Here is a 22,400-nt window from a genome sequence, read left to right on the forward strand (position 1 = left end):
GGGAATAATCATAATTTTAAGTTGCATAGTACCTGTTACATTGGAGAAATATTCCAAATTCAGTTCTTAGGTAGAATTGATTTCATAACCGGAGATACAAGATGAGACAACACCTAGGTCAGAGGGATGTGGAGGGGGATTTTGTGTTCTAATAGAAGTAGGCAGAAGCAAGAGGGATATGCACTGTTGTCTAAATCTCTGAGAATTTGTGACTTTGATTGGGGCATTTCATGGCTAGAGAAGGGTTATACATGTGTTGCTTAATGCTGGAATATGCCCCAGAGGGACAGCAAGTCTCCAAATCTAATTCCAAAATACATATTAAATATCAATGGTACCACCTTCAAGGCTAGTTTCAATTTGTATGCTGCTGAAATCTTACCCTACTTTCATTACTTTTAGACTAGTCTTTTCCAACGTTACCCTGTCTTCCCACCTACCATTCTCTGTAAACGTGTGTGCTGACCTAATGGTTTCCATTTGGCAGTACATCTCAACTTTGTTTACAATCCCTTACTGCTCCTCCACCTTCTAATCTCAGTCATCCCCTTCAAAGCTGCTGAGATGCCTTCCTCACATGCATAAATATATTAAGAACTTATGAAGGAGGAGCTCCATTAGGCATGTCATCCTCTTGAGTCAGCTTGGCCATGCAGTTAGTTGCTGAGATGTTAGCACAGACCTAATTCAATTGCAGGGTCTCAGAGTAATGCAGCACAGAAACAGGCTCTTTGACCCAACTGGTTCATGCCAACAACAGCATCTTCATTGTTAGTTCTAGTGCCTGCATTTGGTCATTAATCCTCTCAGCCCTTCTCTTTCATGTACCTTTGTAAACATCTCTTAAATATTGCAATTGTATGCATTTCTATCACTTTCTTTGCCAGCTCATTCCAAGTACTCACTACCCTCTGTGTTTAAAAAAGCACAACTTACCTCTCAGTTGTCTTTTAATTCTCTCCTCTTGCCTTGTACCCTCTTGTTTTGGACTTCCCAATCCTGGGAAAAAGACTATGATCGTTCATATTATCCATACAGATCATGATTTTATAAACTCCTATGAGGTGACCCCTCATTCTCCTACCCTCCAAGAAATAAAGCTCGAGCATGGCCAACCATTTCCTATAACTCATACTCTCTAATCCATGGAGCATCCTTGTAACTCTCTTCTGCAACTTCTCCAGCTTGCAATGTCTTTCCTATAACAGGGTAACAATATTGCAAGAATGACCTCACCAATGATTTATGTAACTGCAATGTAATCTCCCTGCTCTCAAGCTTAATGACCTGACTGATGAAAGCCAGGATGCTAAACATGACACTCCTCAGTGCCCTGTCATTCACTGTACAAGTCCCTCCCTGCTTTAACTGACCAAAATTGTATCACCTCACACTTATCAAAGTTGAAATCTATTTAGACAATAGACAATAGACAATAGACAATAGGTGCAGGAGTAGGCCATTCAGCCCTTCCAGCCAGCACTGCCATTCACTGTGATCATGGCTGATCATCCACAATCAGTACCCTGTTCCTGCCTTCTCCCCATATCCCTTGACGCCGCTATCATTAAGAGCTCTATCTAACTCTTTCTTGAAAGTATCCAGAGAATTGGCCTCCACTGCCTTCTGAGGCAGAGCATTCCACAGATCCACAACTCTCTGGGTGAAAAAGATTTTCCTCAACTTCATTCTAAATGGCCTACCCCTTATTCTCAAATTGTGGCCTCTGGTTCTGGACTCCCTCAACATCAGGAACATGTTTCCTGCCTCTAGCGTGTCCAATCCCTTAAAAATCTTAATGTTTCAATCAGATCCCCTCTCATCCTTCTAAATTCCAGTGTATACAAGCTCAGTCACTCCAATCTTTCAACATATCAACAGTCCCACCATCCCGGGAATTAACCTCATAAACCTCCGCTGCACTCCCTCAATAGCGAGAATGTCCTTCCTCAAATTTGGAGACCAAAACTGTACACAATACTCCAGGTGTGGTCTCTCCAGAGCCCTGTACAACTGCAGAAGGACCTCTTTGCTCCTATACTCAATTTCCCTTGTTATGAAGGCCAACATACCATTAGCTTTCTTCACTGCCTGCTGTACCTGCATGCTTATTTTCAGTGACTGATAAACAAGGACACCTAGATCTCATTGTATTTCCCCTTTTCCCAACCTGACACCATTCAAATAGTAATCTGCCTTCCTGTTCTTGCCACCAAAGTGGATAACCTCACATTTATCCACATTAAACTGCATCTGCCATGCAGCTGCCCACTCACCCACCCTGCCCAAGTCATCCTGCATTATCTCAACATCCTCCTCATATTTCACACTGCCACCCAGCGTTGTGTCATCTGAAAATTTGCTAATATTACTTTTAATCCCTTCATCTAAATCATTAATGTTTATTGTAAATAGCTGTGGTCCCAGCACCGAGCCTTGCGGTACCCCACTAGTCACCACCTGCAATTCTGAAAGGGACCCATTAATCCCTACTCTTTGTTTCCTGTCTGTCAACCAATTTACGATCCATGTCAGTACCTTACCCCCAATACCAAGTGCTCTAATTTTGCCCACTAATCTCCTATGTGGGACCTTATCAAAGACTTTCTGAAAGTCCAGGTACACTACATCCACTGGCTCTCCCTTGTCCATTTTCATAGTTACATCCTCAAAAAAATTCCAGAAGATTAGTCAAGCATGATTTCCCCTTCGTAAATCCATGCTGACTCAAACTGATCCTGTTACTGCTATCCAAAGGTGCCGTTATTTCATCCTTTATAATTGACTCCAGCATCTTCCCCACCACTGATGTCAAGCTATCTTGTCTATAATTCCCTGTCTTCTGTCTCCCTCCTTTCTTAAAAAGTAGGATAACATTAGCTACCCCCCAGTCCTCAGGAACTGATCCTGAATCTATAGAACATTGGAAAATAATTACCAATGTGTCCATGATTTCTAGAGCCACCTCCTTAAGTACCCTTGGATGCAGACCATCAGGCCCCGGGGATTTATCAGCCTTCAGTCCCATCAGTCTATGCAACACCATTTTCTGTCTAATGTGAATTTCCTTCAGTTCCTCCGTTACCCTAGGTCCTCTGGCCACTGTTACATCTGGGAGATTGTTTATGTCTTCCCTAGTGTAGACAGATCTAAAGTACCTGTTCAACTCATCTGCCATTTCCTTGTTCCCCATAATAAATTCACCCGTTTCTGTCTTCAAGGGCCCAACTTTGGTCTTAACTAATTTTTTCCTCTTCACATACCTAAAGAAGCTTTTACTATCCTCCTTTATATTTTTGGCTAGCTTGCCTTCGTATCTCATCTTTTCTCCCCGTATTGCCTTTTTAGTTATCCTCTGTTGCTCTTTAAAAGTCTCCCAATCCTCTGGCTTCCCGCTCATCCTTGCTATGTTATACTTGCTCTCTTTTATTTTTATACTGTCCTTGACTTCCCTTGTCATCCACGGTCGCCCCTTACTCCCCTTAGAGGCTTTCTTCCTCTTTGGAATGAACTGATCCTGCACCTTCTGTATTATTCCCAGAAATACCTGCCATTGTTGTTCCACAGTCATCCCTGCTAAGGTATCTTTCCAGTCAACTTTGGCCAGCTCTTCCCTCATGGCTCCATAGTCCCCTTTGTTCAACTGCAATACTGACACTTCTGATTTTCCCTTCTCCCTCTCAAATTTGTCATTCCTCAGCCTATCACCGTAATCAATCAAAATTTCTTGTCAATTCATTGTACCCAGTTTCATTATCAACCTGACCTGCTAATTCAGTATCATCAGCAAACTTTATAATTGTGCCATGAGGATTCACAGCAACATTAGATGAGCACATCCAAAACATTTTTTAAAAATAATGAACAATAGAGTTTGCAGCTCTGACTCCTGGGGCACTGCATCCTTCACAGGAACCCAGATGGAGAATCACCTTTTAACCATCCTATCATCGAACCCATTCCCAATCCATCTCGCTGGCTCTCTCAGAACCCCATGCAACCTAATCTTCCAAATCAGCCTGCCAGGCGGGACCTTGTCAACAGCTTTACTAAAGTCCACACAGACAATATCCATTGACCTACCATCATCTATCCACTTAGTTACCTCTTTGAGGAACTCCAAAGGATTTTTCAGACATGACCACCCACACACAAAACAATGCTGACTACTCCTTGACCCTTCAAGCGATGATAGATCTTATCCCTCAGAGTTCCCTCCAGACTGATGAGCCTGACCTCCCTACATTAAAGTCAGGCTCACAAGTCTATGGTTCCCTGGCCTATTCCTGCTACCCTTCTTGAACAATGGAACAACATTAGCTGCCCTAGAGTCTTCTGGAAAATCATTAGTGGCTAACAACAAAGCAAATATCTCTACAAGGGTCTCCACAATTTCTTCCATCACCTCCTACTAGGTCCAATGGTGCATTTGATCAGGGTCTGGAGATTTTTTCACCATTATGCACTACAAGGCTGCAAATATCTCTTTCTTCATAATATGCATCTCGCTAGATATTACCCTCATCTCCTTGGCTTCCATGATATTCTCCTTAATGAACACCAAGGAGAAATAGATGTTAAACATCTCAGCCAGCTCCTGTGGCTCCACACATAGGGTATCTTAATTTACATCAAGAGGACCTAGTCTTTATTGCTAATATAACTGAAGAAACTTTTGGGATCATCTTTCATCCTGGTGGCCAAGTCCATCTCGTACTGTCAATTTGCTCTCCTGATTTCCCTCTTCACCCTGCTCTTAAACCTTTTTATAGTTATCAAGAAATACATTTGCACCCGGTTGCCTAAAACCAATGTACAGTGTCTTCTTTTAGCCTGACCCTCAATATCTCTCATCAGTTAGGGTTCACTGAACTTGACAAGTCTACGCTTCACCCTGGATTTTTGATATGACCTTTTTAAAAGCCTCCCACTTGTTTTCATTGTTTTAAGTAGAATTGTCCAGTCAGTCCCATTCAATCTTGCCTATTGCCTTCAAAGTTGTTTCCCATCAGCTCTGTTCTTGTTGGCCCACATCACCTCCCAGCTGGGCAATACATTAATTTTGAAATGCTCATTCTTGTTGATCAATTGGCAGCTCCTGCGACCCTACCAACTTCCAGGTATCCATGCTTCTCCATCCTGACCTGTGATATTGTCATGAATTTAATTACTCCCTTATCGTTGGCACTATTTTCACTTGCTGAGGCATTGCCCCCAGAATTTTCCAAATTATCTTGCTTCTCTCGTTCTTGCTCCCTTCTTCAAATTCTACTTCTGAACAAGTTTTGCCGCATTGCCTTGTTATGTGATTCAGTGCAAGTTTTATTTTGTGATTCTGTGAAGTGCTGTGGGATACTTTACCCTACAAGTTGGTATTGATTTACCAGTACTGTAAACAGACAGGACTACCCAGTCGATGAGAAACAGTGCAATATTTACCTACACTCACTTCAGTACAGGTTATGGGACAGCAGTGGTAAGCAGCATTGATGCTGAGCTGTTGTTCTCAATGTTTGACTGCTAATAATATTTTTACACATGAAGAACCACATTAAGAAGATCGGGAATTGCATTTACAATTCCTAGGGTGTAGCAAAGCATTGCGTCACCTTGAAATGACTACGAGAATGTGACAAACCCAGCAGCCTTTTTTAAAAAATGCACACAATGAGGTCCCATTATTAGAAGTGTTACAAATGATCAATTCTTCATCCTTTTGTGTTTACTCTCCCATAAATTAGAATTATGGCTAACCTATTACCTGTTACCCTGCCCTTTATGATCACCAGCCACAATTCTGTTAGCATCTAATTTTGTCTACATCTCCAATTCTTTTTTCTCTTACACCTTACAAACAATCCTAAGGTTCCTTAAGATTATTATAATCAGGCTTGCAATGGGGACAAGCTCCCATGACCTATTAAGTGCTCCCAGTGGCATCTGCCTCTGACAACCATATCCCGCTCCTGGTCTTCACGTGAGGCTTAGCTACTAAGCCTGGTAGAACCATTTCTGCTGACAGGAGAAGGGGAAAAGACAAGTTACTGGCACCTTAAAACTAGTCACGTCATGCAGATGGGGTTCGTTAGCCGTGGTTGGCAGCTCATCTAAAAGGAAAACTCTGATCTCAAGCCTCCACTGCCTTGCAGCTATAACCACTCATGGGGAAGGCTTTGGGAGTAAACCCCGAGGGAAAAATCTGGAGCTGGAGTTCCTGAGGCAGTCCTACATTGAGTACAGTGCTGACTGGCAACTCTTGTGACATTACTGGTACCAAACTGTATCAGTCTCTGCCGTTCCTCTGGGTTCATCAGTTGCGTGGAGAGGGGGAGCTTGCTACATGGGCAACAGCACGGTCTCCGTATTATACTGCCCAAGCTTGTGTATCTAGACAGGTAGGATGCAATATCCATGGTCACCTCTGACTGACGGAGGCCCTCACCCTCATTACAAATAATAACTGGAAATAGGCAAACCTCGGGAAGTGAGCACATGCGCATTTTTCCAGGAATATTTCCCAGCTTTAATACTGATACTTAATTGTATATTATCATAATTGAAGATGAATTATATTAGCCCGGGATGTCACTGAAGGACTCTCTCAGGGAAATCTCCAAAATCTAAACATCTTCAGCCACTACATCGGTTACCTCCTTCCCATCATTTGGTAAGAAATTGGGATATTAACTGGTGGTAGCTCAATTCACAACTCCAGTTGCAACACCTCAGCAACTGAAGCAGCTCAGGGATACTGAGAAAATATTCAGCATTGAAATTAGTAATATTACATGCGTGTCAGTTATTGACCACTTCCAACAAAGCCTAACCAATTCATTAACATTACTCCATCACTAGCATTTTGAAACAGAAACTTCGCTGAACTAGCCCGATTAGTACTGTGGCTTTGTGAGTTGTGCAAGTGAATAACCTGTGACATGACTCACCATCTGACACACAAAGCCTGTTCATCACTACTCACAAGTCAGGAGTGTGATGGAATACTCTCCACTTGCCTGAGTGGCTTTAGCTCTAACAACATACAAAACAGTTTACAGCTCCAGAATGGAGCATTCCACTTAACTGACACCAAAACTGCCCTGCTAAACATTTACTTCTTCCACTCCCTGTGCACTGTGCATGTGCTGTGTACTATCTGCAAAAATACACTGCGGTCACTCACCTCAAATTTGCAACCTGTACCACTGAGGTGTCAAGATCATGCCTCTGGGACCAACAGTTACACAACCCACCACTCAGTTATACTGCACCCTAATTTGGAATTTTTTCCATTCTATTATCAATGCTGGGTACAAGTCCTTAAATCCCTTCCAATATATTATGGTGAATGTACCAGGTTCAAGAAAGTAGGCCACCACTAACATCTCAGGAGTAACGAATGCAAACATCTTTGCAACATGTCTGCATTCATTCTGGGCTAATGGATGGGGTTTGATTGCCATGATTAAACAGCATCCCTTTTTTTCTGTACTGTGGGAATGCAAGGAGTGCAGGACATCCTGGTCATTTAATGTCAAATAATTGATAAGTTCAGACGTTTTCTCAATAAGCACTCCAACTCAAGTGTTTAATTTTGGAAACTTCAAAACAGTCCAGCTGGTTCTTTTCTACAAGATTTAAAACTAAAGTTGATATTGCAGAGAAGTTCCCCCCCCCCCCGCCAGTGATCTCGCTCGAGGCAAAATGCCAGCTTAGCTGGAGTTCTGTTGTTAATTTTGTGTAACTTCCTACTGGCATGGAATACAGGGTTATAAACTGATTTTATTCCCATTGACCACGGGAGATTTACAAAAAGTGGCACTGATTCATCATCACACAATGTGGAACATAGCACTGATATCCCACAGGATTACAAGATCCTGCATTATGTGATGTTATTCATTTTGTTTTTGCAATAAAATGTTGATGAGCATACCAGAAGAAAAACATGGAAATAAATAAATGTCGTACCCTTTCATTAAACCACAATCTCTGGTAAGGAGACTCGCATGAGATTGCAGATGCCGGAATCTGGAGCAACAAACAATATGCTGAAGGAACTCAGTGGGATATGCAGCATCTGTGGGAGGATGTTTTGGGTTGAAACCTGCTCATACCGATACCCTCATTTAAGTTGCATGCCATAATTGGAAGCCTCAATATTGCAAAGCTCCAAACAAAATCTCAGGCGACTGGGTGACTAAAAGACAATTAATAAGAGTGTCATTAGCTTTTTCTCAATTTCAGTGTTTCTTTTAGTGCATGGTGCTGTACACTGCACTTGTATGGATTCAGGGACTTCAACAGAAAGGGTTGGCATTCATAATGTGGGATTGTTTTGTGCATTGTCACTTATTGTGCAGGAAGCAGTTATCCTCTCTTCAACTTGCAGTACACTGCACACGTCTGAAGCTGAAGAACCTTGCTCAATAACCTAAATGAGAAAACCTACAGCAGATAAAAACCCCTCTGGATCGGTATGCTACATTTCAATTACTACATCAGCCAGGCCTAGAGTGCCATGCAGTTGTATCTACACTTTGATGGTGTGCTTTCAGGTTGATTGAGCAATCTGATGTTTTGCTGAACTCCTGGGGGGGGGGGGGGGGGCGGGGTGGTGTTCAGTGAAATTTCAAGCAAAGCATGCAGCCACGAGGCCAAGAAGCCTGGAGTTGGGATGTGAACCCACGAGCGACTCTATTTCTTACTGCTCCCACCGATTTAGTGGAAGATTGAAATCGACAAGAGCAGAAGGCAAGTGGGTGTTCAGCACCCTCTGCTGCGAGTGACCGATCTCTCTCTTGCTCTCACTCACTGCTCCCAGAGAAAGGTGCCTGTGTTCAATTGGTCTCCCTCTCTCTCTCTCTCTCTCTCTCTCTCTCTCCTCCCCCTCACTTGATGCTGCCAGAGGATGTGCTGCAGTTTTGGGTCTGGGCAAGGTTTAATCAACTTGGCTTATGGATTGGACTCTGTAGTTCATGTTTGTGCCTTTTGGTTGTTCCTTTTTAGTTGCTATTTTGTGTGATGTTGGTTGCAGCAGACTGCCTCTGCAGCCTGCAGTCAATGAACAACACCGCACTGGATACTGAACAGAATACTTCTGGACTGTTTCGGTGACTTCGGGTTTCATGTTTTATATTCTGTGTTTCTTGCTTTCTTTTGTACGTTTTGTTCTTTGTGTTGGGGGTTTGATGTTTATCTTTGAAAGGGTTCCATGGTTTTCTTTGTTTTGAGGCTACCTATGGAAAGACAAATCTCAGGATTGTATACTGCATACATAGTTTGATTCGAGCAGGTGGGGCCCGTCAGCCCTCGAGAGCAGCCCATCAAGGAGAAGGAAACCTCTGATTTTAAACTTCTGCTGCCTTGCAGCCATACCCACCCCATGGGAGAGGCTTCGGGAGTAAACCCCGAGGAAGAAATCTGGAACCGAGGTCCCTACGGAAGTTTGATATTGTTTACAACGTCACTCTGGTAACCTCTGCAATGACACTGGTGCCAAGCTGTATCGGCATTTGCCCATCCCTTGGACTACATCAGTGATGTGGAGAGGAAGAACCTGCTGCATGGGCAATAGCCAGTCCTTCAAATCTTCCCGCCCAGGCTTGCACCCTGTAGAGGACACTGTCCACCAGAGGTACAAACCCATGATCCCCTGGGATTGATGGCTGCCTACTACTACCACTACTATTACATATTTGATAATAAATACATTTTGAATCTTTGAACTGGTCCATGTTCATGAACTGTTGTTAGACAGGAAAACTATCAGTCATGATATGACCATTATCTGCTAGATAGTGTGGTCCATGCTCAAGAACTCTTGTTAGACAAACCAACTATCAGTCATGATATGACCATTTTGTGCTAGAAAGTTAATATGAATGGACATTAGGAGATACAAGGGTCAAAGTCAGCTTCCTAGGCTAAATCCACCCATGAAGAATAGATGGGATACCAGAGCTTTACCAGCACCTTTGGAACTATACCCATGTCTTTATTTTAGAAAGCAAAAGTCAAGATTTCAGAAAGTTAAAAATTAGTGTTTCAGTTAAATAAGGTTCAGTTTTAGGCTGATCACTGTGCATTTTCTGTTTGATGGTCAAAGTAAGATTAATGCAAGAAGTTGATCATATTTTCTAATAATAAAGTTTCAATATACTGAATCTATCCTTTTTTGTTTTATTTAATATTTACCGATTCTATAATTCTTTTCAGTGTTTTATTTCAGAAAATCACATCAAATCCTTGTCATGATGCAATTATTGTGCATGTTGCATTTCTGTTCATATCAAAACTTCACAATTCTCCATTAACTCTGATATTATTTTATTATAAGACTTCTCAAATCCCCATGACCCTTATATTATATGCCATTGCCAGGGTAAAGTAATTTATATGGCATGAAAATATATTCTGGACACTTTTTTGGGATATTTATAATTAATGTTTTTATTAAGGTTCACAGTAAATGAAATACAATGGTTTATTAGATTACTACATTTTCTTGCCCATTCAGAAAATAATAAAGAAACAGATAATATAAATATAGCGGATTCTGAATCCACTGTACTTATATTATCTGGGCAATCAGTGGGCAATCAGTTAACCGGAGCAACCGTTTATTTGGGACAACTCTTAAAGATCAAAAACTATTCAAGAAAATAGCCAGGATTCCCTTTGACTGCAGCAGAAGACTGTTGCCAAACAGATTCTAACTAGCATCAGATACATGCACTAGTGTGGCCGTTAGACACCACGCCATGCTTAGAACAAAGAGTTTCTAAAATAGCATCAGTTGTGTGTGCACTTGTGTTCAAAACCAGTGAGCTTAGTCACTGATAATCGGCGAGAAATAAACAGCAAGACAAAACAGAACTTTTGCTCACTGGGGTTTCAGGCATTCAAGCTTGGAGATGCCAGAAATGGCCATGAGTGAAAAATAACCAAATTTCACTACTTTAAATTACTAACTACAAAGAATTTGAAGGCATTGGCAAACATCTTGAATGTTACAATGAAAACAAAGACTTAGAGGATGCAATCATTGATAGCACTGTATTAAGGCAGTCCATTATCTATACTAGGTGCCTGGCTGATTTTGTTAATTTACAGTCAAAGAATACCACAGCAATTCCTCTGCTGATAACTATCAGGAACTAATAGTATTTTATAGTATTGTAGTAGTATTGATAGTTTCTAATTTGTTCAAATACATAAATTTTATATTCAGTTTAGCAGTAATTTGTCTTTTTTTTATATCTTAACTATTTCCATAAGACATCAGCTAATTGGAGCAGCTGCTTAATTGGGCAAAAGTGTGCTGGTCCCAATGTGTCTCAATTAACCAGAATCCACTGTATTTACAGTACTGTGTGAAAGTCTTTGGCACATATAGCTCAGTACTGTACTTGCTAGTATGGAGCAGAGAGCAAGATTGTAAATCTGGCAGGAGCAAAGGATTGGCAAGGATGGAGTGCTGTGGGAAGGATGTGGACAGGTATCAGAGGAGTACTGGGGGAGGTGGCACGGGTGCCAAAACACCCAGTCCTGAGACACCAGGCAAGGTGATTTGATTAAAAACAATCAGTTTATTGATCATTACAGAATGTCTCTCTGCTGCTTCCCACTCCCTCCCCTTTTCCCCTCTCCCTGCTCCCTTTCCACTGTCAGTCCACAATAGAGACCCATATCAGAATCACTCACACATGCCATGAAATTTGTTTTTTTCCTGCTGCAGCATTATTGTGCAATACATAAAATTACTACAGTTCTGTGCACAAGTCTTGAGCACCGCAAACTAACACACACACACACACACACACACACACACACACACACACACACACACCTGACTTATGTATAGTAACGCACACACACACACACACCCGACTTATGCATAGTAACACACACACACACACACACACACAAATTCACTGGTAAATTTTAACTTGCCACTGTGTACTTCCAACACCTCCAACAGGGGAAATAGCAGAGATACTTAATGAATACTTTACTTCAGTATTCACCATGGAAAAGGATTTGCTGATTGTAGTGATGGCTTGCAGCAGACTGAAAAGCGTGAGCATGTAGATATTGAGAAAGAGGATGTGCTGGAGCTTTTGGAAATCATCAAGTTGGACAAGTTGCCAGCACCAGATGAGATGTACCCCAGGCTACTGTGGGAGGACAGGAAGGAGATTGCTGAACTTCTGGCGATGATCTTTGCATCATCAATGGGGATGGGAGAGGTTCCTGAGGATTGGAGGGTTGCAGATGTTGTTCCTTTGTTCAAGAAAGGGAGTAGAGATAGCCCAGGAAATTATAGACCAGTGAGTCTTACCTCAGTGGTTGATAAGTTGTTGAAGATCCTGGGAGGCAGTATTTATGAACATTTGAAGAGGTATAATATGATTAGGAATAGTCAACACGGCTTTGTCAAGGGCAGGTCACGCCTTACGAGCCTGATTGAATTTTTTGAGGATGTGACTAAACACATTGATGAAGGAAGAGTAGTAGATGTAGTGTATATGGATTTCAGCAAGGCATTTGATAAGGTACCCCATGCAAGGCTTATTGAGAAAGTAAGGAGGCATGGGATCCAAGGGGACAATGCTTGTGGATCCAGAACTGGCTTGCCCACAGAAGGCAAAGAGTGATTGTATACGGGTCATATTCTGCATGGAGGTCAGTCACCGGTGGAGTGCCTCAGGGATCTGTTCTGGAACCCTTACTCTTCGTGATTTTTATAAATGATCTGGATGAGGAAGTGGAGGAATGGGTTTGGAAGTTTGCTGATGACACAAAGGTTGGAGGTGTTGTGGATAGTGTGGAGGGCTGTCAGAAGTTACAGCGGGACATTGATAGGATGCAAAACTGGGTTGAGAAGTGGCAGATGAAGTTCAACCCAGATATAGTTGGGATCACAGAGACATGGCTCCAGGGTGACCAAGGATGGGAGTTCAACATTCAGGGATATTCAATATTCAGGAGGGATAGACATGAAAGAAAAGGAGGTGGGGTGGCGTTGCTGGTTAAAGAGGAGATTAACGCAATAGAAAGGAAGGACATAAGCTGGGAAGAAGTGGAATCGATATGGGTAGAGCTACTTAACACTAAGGGGCAGAAAACGCTGCTGGGAGTTGTGTACAGGCCACCTAACAGTAGTAGTGAGGTCAGAGATGATATTAAACAGGAAATTAGAAATGTGTGCAATAAAGGAACAGCAGTTATAATGGGTGACTTCAATCTACATGTAGATTGGGTGAACCAAATTGGTAAAGGTGCTGAGGAAGAGGATTTCCTGGAATGTATGCGGGATGGTTTTTTGAACCAACATGTCGAGGAACCAACTAGAGAGCAGGCTATTCTGGACTGGGTTTTGAGCAATGAGGAAGGGTTAATTAGCAATCTTGTCGTGAGAGGCCCCTTGGGTAAGAGTGACCATAATATGGTGGAATTCTTCATTAAGGTGGTGAGTGACATAGTTAATTCAGAAACAAAGGTTCTGAACTTAAAGAGGGGTAACTTTGAAGGTATGAGATGTGAATTAGCTAAGATAGACTGGCAAATGACACTTAAAGGATTGACGGTGGATATGCAATGGCAAGCATTTAAAGGTTGCATGGATGAACTACAACAATTGTTCGTCCCAGTTTGGCAAAAGAATAAATCAAGGAAGGTAGTGCACCCGTGGCTGACAAGAATGGTGGCCGATTAGGAAAAGGGGAGGTGCAACGAGACCTGGGTGTCATTATACACCAGTCATTGAAAGTGGGCATACAGGTACAGCAGGCGGTGAAAAAGGCGAATGGTATGCTGGCATTTATAGCGAGAGGATTCGAGTACAGGAGCAGGGAGGTACTACTGCAGTTGTACAAGGCCTTGGTGAGACCACACCTGGAGTACTGTGTGCAGTTTTGGTCCCGTAATCTGAGGAAAGACATCCTTGCCATACAGGGAGTACAAAGAAGGTTCACCAGATTGATTCCTGGGATGGCAGGACTTTCATATGAAGAAAGACTGGATGAACTGGGCTTGTACTCGTTGGAATTTAGAAGATTGAGGGGAGGATCTGATTGAAACGTATAAAATCCTAAAGGGATTGGACAGGCTAGATGCAGGAAGATTGTTCCTGATGTTGGGGAAGTCCAGAACGAGGGGTCACAGTTTCAGGATAAAGGGGAAGCCTTTTAGGACCCAGATTAGGAAAAACTTCTTCACACAGAGAGTGGTGAATCTGTGGAATTCTCTGCCACAGGAAACAGTTGGGGCCAGTTCATTGGCTATATTTAAGAGGGAGTTAGATATGGCCCTTGTGGCTACGGGGATCGGGGGTATGGAGGGAAGGCTGGGGCAGGGTTCTGAGTTGGATGATCAGCCATGATCATAATAAATGGCGGTGCAGGCTCGAAGGGCCGAATGGCCTACTCCTGCGCCTATTTTCTATGTTTCTATGTTAAATGTGAAGTGGTTCATTTTGGTAGGTCAAATATGACGGCAGAATATAGTATTAATGGTAAGACTCTTGGCAGTGTGGAGGATCGGAGGGATCTTGGGGTCCGAGTCCATAAGACACTCAAAGCAGCTGCGCAGGTTGACTCTGTGGTTAAGAAGGTGTACGGTGTCTTGGGCTTCATCAGTCGTGGATTGAATTTAGGACCCAAGAGGTACTGTTGCAGCTATATAGGACCCTGGTCAGACCCCACTTGGAGTACTGTGCTCAGTTCTGGTCACCTCACTACAGGAAGGATGTGGAAGCCATAAAAAGGGTGCAGAGGAGATTTACAAGGATGTTGCCTGGTTTAGGGAACATGCCTTATGAGAATAGGTTGAGTGAACTCGGCCTTTTCTCCTTGGAGCGATGGAGGATGAGAGGTGACCTGATAGAGGTGTATAAGGCATTGATCGTGTGGCTTTTTCCCAGGGCTGAAATGGTTGCCACAAGAGGACACAGGTTTAAGATGCTGGGGAGTAGGTACAGAGGAGATGTCAGAGGTAAGTTTTTTTTTACTGAGAGTAGTGAGTGCGTGGAATGGGCTGCCGGCAACGGTAGCGGAGGCAGATATGATAGGGTCTTTTAAGAGACTTTTAGATAAGTACATGGAACTTAGTAAAATAGAGGGCTATAGGTAAGCCTAGTAACTTCTAAGGTAGAGACATGCTCAGTACAACTCTGTACCGAAGGGCCTGTATTGTGCTGTAGGTTTTCTATAATATTATGTTTGTCATTTTATGAAATCAAAATTTGATATGCATTTTCTTTCCTTAGCATTTCTCCAACTACTCAGTTACATAATCATTATAGATCAGTACAGGTGTTCCCCGCTTTTCGAACGTGCACTTTACGAAACCTCACTGTTACGAAAAACCTACATTAGTACCCTGTTTTCGCTTTCAGAAGGTGTTTTCACTGTTACGAAGAAAGGCAGCGCGCGATAAAAAATCAACGTGCAATAAAAGGCAGCATGCTCCCCGAGCAGCCGCTCTCCCCCGGATTCGGAACGGCATTGCTTTATCACGTTGCATTGAGCAGCCATTAGCAAGATGAGTTCCAAGGTGTCGGAAAAGCCTGAAAAAGTAAGGGTGTTACACTTAGCGTAAAACTAGACATAATTAAGCGTTTCGATCGTGGTGAACGAAGCAAAGACAAAGTGAGTTTGGCTTGTAGAAGTTGACAAAGATGATGTTGAAGAGGTTTTGGCATCCCATGACGAAGAACTGATAGATGAAGAGCTGATGCAATTGGAAGAGGAAAGGATAACAATCGAAACCGAATGCAAAAAGTGAAGCAGCTGCGTGAGATTTTCGCTGCAATGATAAAGTACGACTTTCATTTTGAAAGGGTACGTAGGTTTAGGGGATATTTGCAGGATGGTTTGAATGCTTACAAACAACTGTATGACAGAAAAATGCACGAGGCGCAGCAGTCAAGCAAGCCTTCCACATCAGCCACAGCAGACGATGAACCTCGACCTTTGACATCGAGGCGGGCAGTCATAGGAGAAGATGAGCTGCCTGCCCTGATCGATGATGAGATGACACCCCCGTGCCCAACCACCCCAACACCCGGGCCCCGGACAGATACTGTACCAATTCGCGAAGAATGCAGCGGTAGCCAGGAGGCACACAGCACATCTTTAAGAAAAAAGCCCAAATAAACATGCTAATTAATTAGATGTCGCCTAGCATGTAATTGTCGGCCTTGATCAGAGGTGATGCAATCGGCAATCGTCTCTGATCTGCACCGACATTTACGTGCTGGGCAGCACCTAATTAATTAGCATGTTTATTTCGGCATTTTTCTTAACGATGTGCTGTGTGCCTCCCGGTTACCGCTCTGTTCTTCACGACAATGTATCAGGTAGACGGCCCGGTGGGTAGGGGCCAACGCACCACCCAGCCTGCGACGACTCAGTCTAACACACCATCATCAGTGTGCTAGGCGCTGTTTTCCCAATTCCGGTAAGTGATACTACACTGTACATACATTATTTCTACTTTATATAGGCTGTGTATTTTTACGTGTTATTTGGTAGATTTGGCAGCTTCATAGTTTAAAGGTTACTGGAGAGCGCTTGCGCTGTGTTTTTGCCAACAGCGCTTGCGTGAGATTTTCGCTACAGAGATCTGTACAGGCAATCGTTGTAGAGAAGTATTTCTACTTTATATAGGCTGTGTATTTATCATATTATTCCTGCTTTTACTATATGTTACTGTTATTTTAGGTTTTATGTGTTATTTGGCATGATTTGGTGGGTTATTTTTGGGGCTGCGAACGCTCACAAAATTTTCCCATATAAATAAATGGTAATTGCTTCTTCGCTTTACGACATTTTGGCTTACAAACTGTTTCATAGGAACGCTCTACCTTCGGATGGCAGGGGAAACCTGCATTATCAAACTACAGATATCTCATTATTGCACCTTATTAGCAGATTTAATGTATCCAGCAAGAATTCACCTGAGAGACTGCTGAGCAATACTGGCTGCTAATTTTCAAAGTCAGATTTGTTTTGGCAAGTCAATTTGAAAACAAATTCTCGGCTGCCCCTTAAGCACAATTGTGCAGAAATGTTATGCTGGAAGAAACTATCATCTAATTGAGATGTTAAGCAGAGGTTTCCTTGTATTCATGTAAGAGATGGCAAGTTGAAAGGTACAGGATAATTGCCTCCAGAATCTTGAATAATGGCCAAATGTGTGAAGTCCCCATAAGACCATCTGGTAGCTGAAATCCAAGCATCATCATTCTCAAGAAAGCTTATGGAGCCAAATAAATAATTCTGAAGTTATTTGAGACAATTATATGAAAATGTCAAATAAAAATCAATTTTACACAAATAGCAGGTAAAAATCACACCATCAGCTACTTCCAAGTAAAATCACACTCACTCAGAGATTAGTCTGATGGCTATTCATGTTTTCCCATCACCAGGCACAGACTAATAACAGTTTTGATTTCACAATCCAGGACCTGCCCACTTCTTATTTTCTCCGTATTATTATTTTCAGTTTGCCTTTAGCACATTGGCTGTTTGCAACTCTTTGTCTATGTATAGTTTTCATAAAATTCTATTGTATTCTCTTTTTTCCATGCAAATGCCTGCAAGAAAATGAATCTCAAAGTAGAATATGGTAACAAAACTACTTTGATAATAAATTTACCTTAAACTTTACATAAAAATCCTTTAAATATATTAGCTGGTCATATTCAATTTACCGCTACTGTATCTTTGCTGTGTAGAAACTCAGTGCTGTTTTCCATTTCACAAGAGTCATCTGTTCAAAAGGACTTCATTAGCTTAAAACATGCTGAACAAACCGGATTCTGTGAAAGAGTCTGTTTGCAGCAAGTTTTTGCTTGTTTTCTTCCTTCAACGCCATTTGTTTAGTATTGATCAGTGATAGTTTTGCATCTGAGGAATGCAATGTAGCATAGATAATAAGGCCCTGTAAACAATATCCATTTATCCTGTTGCTGCATGGTAGCCCAGAGGAAGTTTAGGAAGTATTCAGACCAAGGGTCTACAACATCATTGAGGAAACAGTAGGGAGAAATCAGCACTGAGGGGATGAAACTGAAATCCTCCCAGTGAAATCCGTTTCTACCTGGTAAAGAGGGGCCACTGCACAGGATTGGAAAAGCTGCAGAAAGTTGCAAGTCAGTAGGCTCCATCATTGGCACTTGCGTCGCCTGCATTGATGAGGTAGCATCCATCATTAAGGACCCCCCTCACCCAGGACATGCCCTGTTCTCATTGCTCCCTTTAAGGAGCCTGAAGACATACGATCAACATTTTAGGAACAGCTTCTTTCTCCAATGAACACTATCTCACTATTTTTTTCTTTTTGCCCTACTTTAATTACATATCTTTCTGAAATTTACAGATTCTTTTGTTACATCTTGCACTGTACTGCTACCATAAAACAAGCTTCAGGACAAATGTCAATGATACTACATCTGTTTCTGATACTGGTCAGTAAGAAAAGGAGGGAATTAATATTTTACTAGAAATAGAAAAAAATGGTTGAAGAGTCTGATATGCCTGGGACTTCATTAACAACGAAAAGAAAATAAAGACTTCGTGATCTGACAGCTACAGAAAAGGAAACTCAAAGGTTATATTTTTTTCTGCATTTTGTTAAGCTAGAGGGATGAGGGTGCTTCAGGGTTATTTGACCATTAATGCTCTTTCAATGAATTTGGGTCATAGCCAGAGTCTGGGGGTGGGGGGCGGGGGAAGAGAGATTGGAAATTAAGCCAAAGGAGTTAACATCCGATTGTACATTCTTAATAAACTAACGCAACTAACCAGTGAGCCAGAATAAATTTAACTCTGCATATAATGCATATTACCCCCAAATCTGAGTTACAACCAGGACTTGTTGGCTCAAAGCAGCATTTCTTAAGCTCCAAATAACAGGCCTCTAAATGACTAAACAGTTTTGAAAAGTAGTAATTACGATTAATAATTAACAAATTTACTTCAAAGTTCAACTTAAAAATGCAAACAACAGGAATTCTGCAGATGCTGGAAATTCAAGCAACACACATCAAAGTTGCTGGTGAACGCAGCAGGCCAGGCAGCATCTCTAAGAAGAGGTGCAGTCGACGTTTCAGGACGAGACCCTTCTACTAGGAAGGGGTGCAGTCGTGTCAGGACTAACTGAAGGAAGAGTGAGTACTTACTCACTCTTCCTTCAGTTAGTCCTGACGAAGGGTCTCGGCCTGAAACGTCGACTGCACCTCTTCCTAGAGATGCTGCCTGGCCTGCTGCGTTCACCAGCAACTTTGATGTGTGTTGCTCGAAGTTCAACTGTTAGGTTACTCGTACATTGAAACACACAGTGAAATGTGTTTGCATCAAATTAAATCAGCGAGGATTAGGCTGAGCAGCCTGCTGGTAAATGTAGGACTTGGAATGTGGGAGGAAACCCACTCAGTCACGGGAGAATGTACAAACTTATTAAACACAGTGCGAGAATAGAAACCCAATGTCACAACAGGTTGATATACAACAATTACATTAAACTACCATGCCAAACCAAAATTGTGTTCCTGCCCAGGATCGAACTGGGGACCTTTCGCGTGTGAGGCGAACGTGATAACCACTACACTACAGAAACCACAAGAACTACCACTCACCAGAATGAGTGGAGTAAAATGAATTTACTTCAATATTTTGAAGGTTCGCTTAGACAGTAATTACACTGCTTCTGTGATTCAAAGCTGAAATTTAAGGCGATAGGTTTAATACATCATTTTTTCTTGTGATTGTGACTTTAAATTGGCCACCATATTTTGAAATCACAGATATGACTTACGTACTTGGTTACTTGCAGAGTGACCCGGCTAATAGACTTCTTTGTCTCCCCATTGACAACAAAACTCACTGGACCCATAGAACCAAGTGAGTATCTGTGTGACCTATGCCCAATCACTGGCAAGGTGACAAAATTGGGAGAGTTTGGGAGACATTGAGTTGGGGTTTCGCTTTAAGAGGCTGGTCTGACGTGATGATGTTTTACATAGCGTTTTAGCGCGCTTTTGGGTGTAGGGTTTGGCGTTCAATAAAATATGTTAAGGGTGTCATTAAACATGCTTTGTTTTATTTGCGAAAGTCTACGCGCTCAACTTCTGACATCCTAAAGGTCTTTCCACCATCTACTAGAAATGTCAGAATTGCGACGGGATGCGTGATTCAGCCATCACCATGCTTCCCGGTAGGGATGGTCCGAGACGTCGACTGTACTCTCTTCCATAGATACTGCCTGGCCTCTGATGTGCGGTGCCAAACATAGCATTTAACCTGAAGGCCAAAAGCTCAATTTTGGTTTCATCAGGCCATAGACTTCTTCTAGCTGACTTCAGAGTCTTCCCACATCCCTTCTGGCAAACTCTAGCTGAGATTTCATGTGAGTTATTTTTCAACAGGGGTTTTCCCTTTGCCAATCTCCCATAAAGCTACGACTTTAGCACCCGGGCAGCAGTTGTTGTATGCATAGTCTCTCCCATCTCCGCTACTGAAGCTTGTTGTCATAAGTCCCTTAGTGGCCTCCCTCACTAGTCCCTTCTTGCACGGTTACTCAGTTTTTGAGGACGGCCTGCTCTAGGCAGATTTACAACTGTTCCATATTCTTTCCATTTCTTGATGATTGACTTAACTGTACTCCAAGAGATATTCAGTGTATGAAATTTTCCTGTACCTATCTCCTGAATTGTGCTTTTCAATAACCTTTTTGCAGAGTTCCTTGGAGTGGTCATTTGTCTTTATGGTGTAGTGTTTGCTAGAATACTGACTCGCCAGCAATTGGACCTTCCAGATATTTTTACTACAAACAGTTGAAACACCTTGACTGCACACAGGTGATCTACTTTTAACTAATAATGTGACTTCTAAAACCAGTTGGCTGCAGGAGTGATGATTTGTCGTGCGTCATATTAAATGGGGTGATCGCTTTGTAGAAATATGTTTTCACAATGGATTTAAATTGGCTTTTTTACATTGATCAATAGAAAAAGATCTTTCATGACAATCGGTGTCAAAAATGCCAAATTAAATCCACTGTGATTGAATGTTATAAAACATGAAAACTTTGAAGAGGATGAATACTTTTTATAGGCATTCTACATTCAACAGCTGTGATTATTACTCGATAAACTGACCACACCCAATTCAAAATGACACCAAACACTTATACTACTAACAGGATAAGGTGCTTTCTCAGTGGATTTGGAGCCAAATAAGTGAATGCACAAAGTAAAATTGCTGGATTTTCAAACTTCTAAAGACAAAAGTCTTGAGTGGATTTTTTAAAAGTTTCCATTTAACGATCCCATCATCCCATAAGCCAGTTATTCATGACTCACTCCTTAAAAAGGCTGAAAAGACGACAGCCCCTAATGGAATCCTGAATGGAATGCTGAAGAACTCTGCCCTAAAACTAATGACAACCTTTCACTAAAGCACTGCAAGAATATGTCTGATACTGATCCAATAAAGTGAAAAATAAACAAAGAATAATATCTCCAAGTCAAAAAATACAACCCTGTTACAGAATGCCGAAACAAGTTAATTACAAAGTGATGGAAGGCATCATTGACAATGGAATCAAGTTGCACTTACCAATAACATGATCTTTAATGTTCGGTTTGGTTACACCCAAACCATTTGTTTTCAGAACTAATTATAGCCTTGGCTCAATTATAAGTATGAAACACAATTCCACTGTGAGGCTCAAGAGACAGGCCCAGAAACATCACAGAAAATGCACAACAGGAACTTCAGTAAACTGATTATCATATGACTGATGAGTAATAAATGTCAATGAAACCCGCATTCCAAAGAAATGAATTCAAAATACCATGTAAAAATGGTAATACTTTAGATGGTTTGTTATGGCGAGGGAATTACTTTCAGAGATTGATTTGTTTTAATATTATGGATGAGACATATGTTTTAAGAACGAATAAAATCCAGAGAAAGGTCTTGAACAGAAAATTATTCTCTTGTATATTCTGAGCTTATCATGAGTTTTATGCCAAACTCGACTTCTGAACTTCAGTTCCATTGAAGTTGATAGAACAGGATTCTAGAAGCAGAGTTCAAGTTACATATGTTACTATAGTCCATATTTATATATTGAATGAATCCAGATTTAACTATGATGTAAGCAGTACAGTGTTGGATGACCTCAACTATGCAGAAATTGCAATGAGTTATACAATGTAGTGCTCTGTTAGAGTTGTCTGGTGTAGGGATGACATGTGCATGGATTATTTCAGCCTAGAGAAGGATCATGCAATACTGTGGAAATGAATTACATAAAAATAACAAAAATCTGCAGATTCTGAAAAAGTGAAATGAAAATATAAAACATTAAAACCACTCGGCAGACAA

General features: G+C 41.7%; 1 protein-coding gene and 1 non-coding gene across 9 annotated transcripts in view; both read right to left on the reverse strand.

The window, feature by feature from the left end:
• Positions 1 to 22,400, reverse strand: part of LOC140195213 (synaptopodin-2-like) — a 153,233-nt gene that overhangs the window by 82,641 nt on the left and 48,192 nt on the right. For 2 of the 8 annotated variants that reach the window (XM_072253161.1, XM_072253165.1), the window contains exon 2: positions 937 to 999. The exons of 5 other annotated variants lie outside the window; for them this stretch is intronic. Coding sequence is in view for 1 of the 3 variants with exons in the window: in XM_072253160.1 (XP_072109261.1) it covers positions 21,627 to 21,635 (9 nt within the window). In the remaining 2 variants the exon portion in view is untranslated. Of the gene's footprint in view, positions 1 to 936; positions 1,000 to 21,626; positions 21,651 to 22,400 lie in introns of those variants that run through there. One more of the 8 variants, XM_072253160.1, reaches the window with a different exon arrangement.
• On the reverse strand, positions 19,554 to 19,626 carry trnav-cac (transfer RNA valine (anticodon CAC)). The gene has a single exon. It is a non-coding gene; the product is annotated as a tRNA-Val (tRNA).

Source organism: Mobula birostris, chromosome 3 (assembly GCF_030028105.1).
Source record: "Mobula birostris isolate sMobBir1 chromosome 3, sMobBir1.hap1, whole genome shotgun sequence".
Classification (NCBI taxonomy): Eukaryota; Metazoa; Chordata; class Chondrichthyes; order Myliobatiformes; family Myliobatidae; genus Mobula; species Mobula birostris.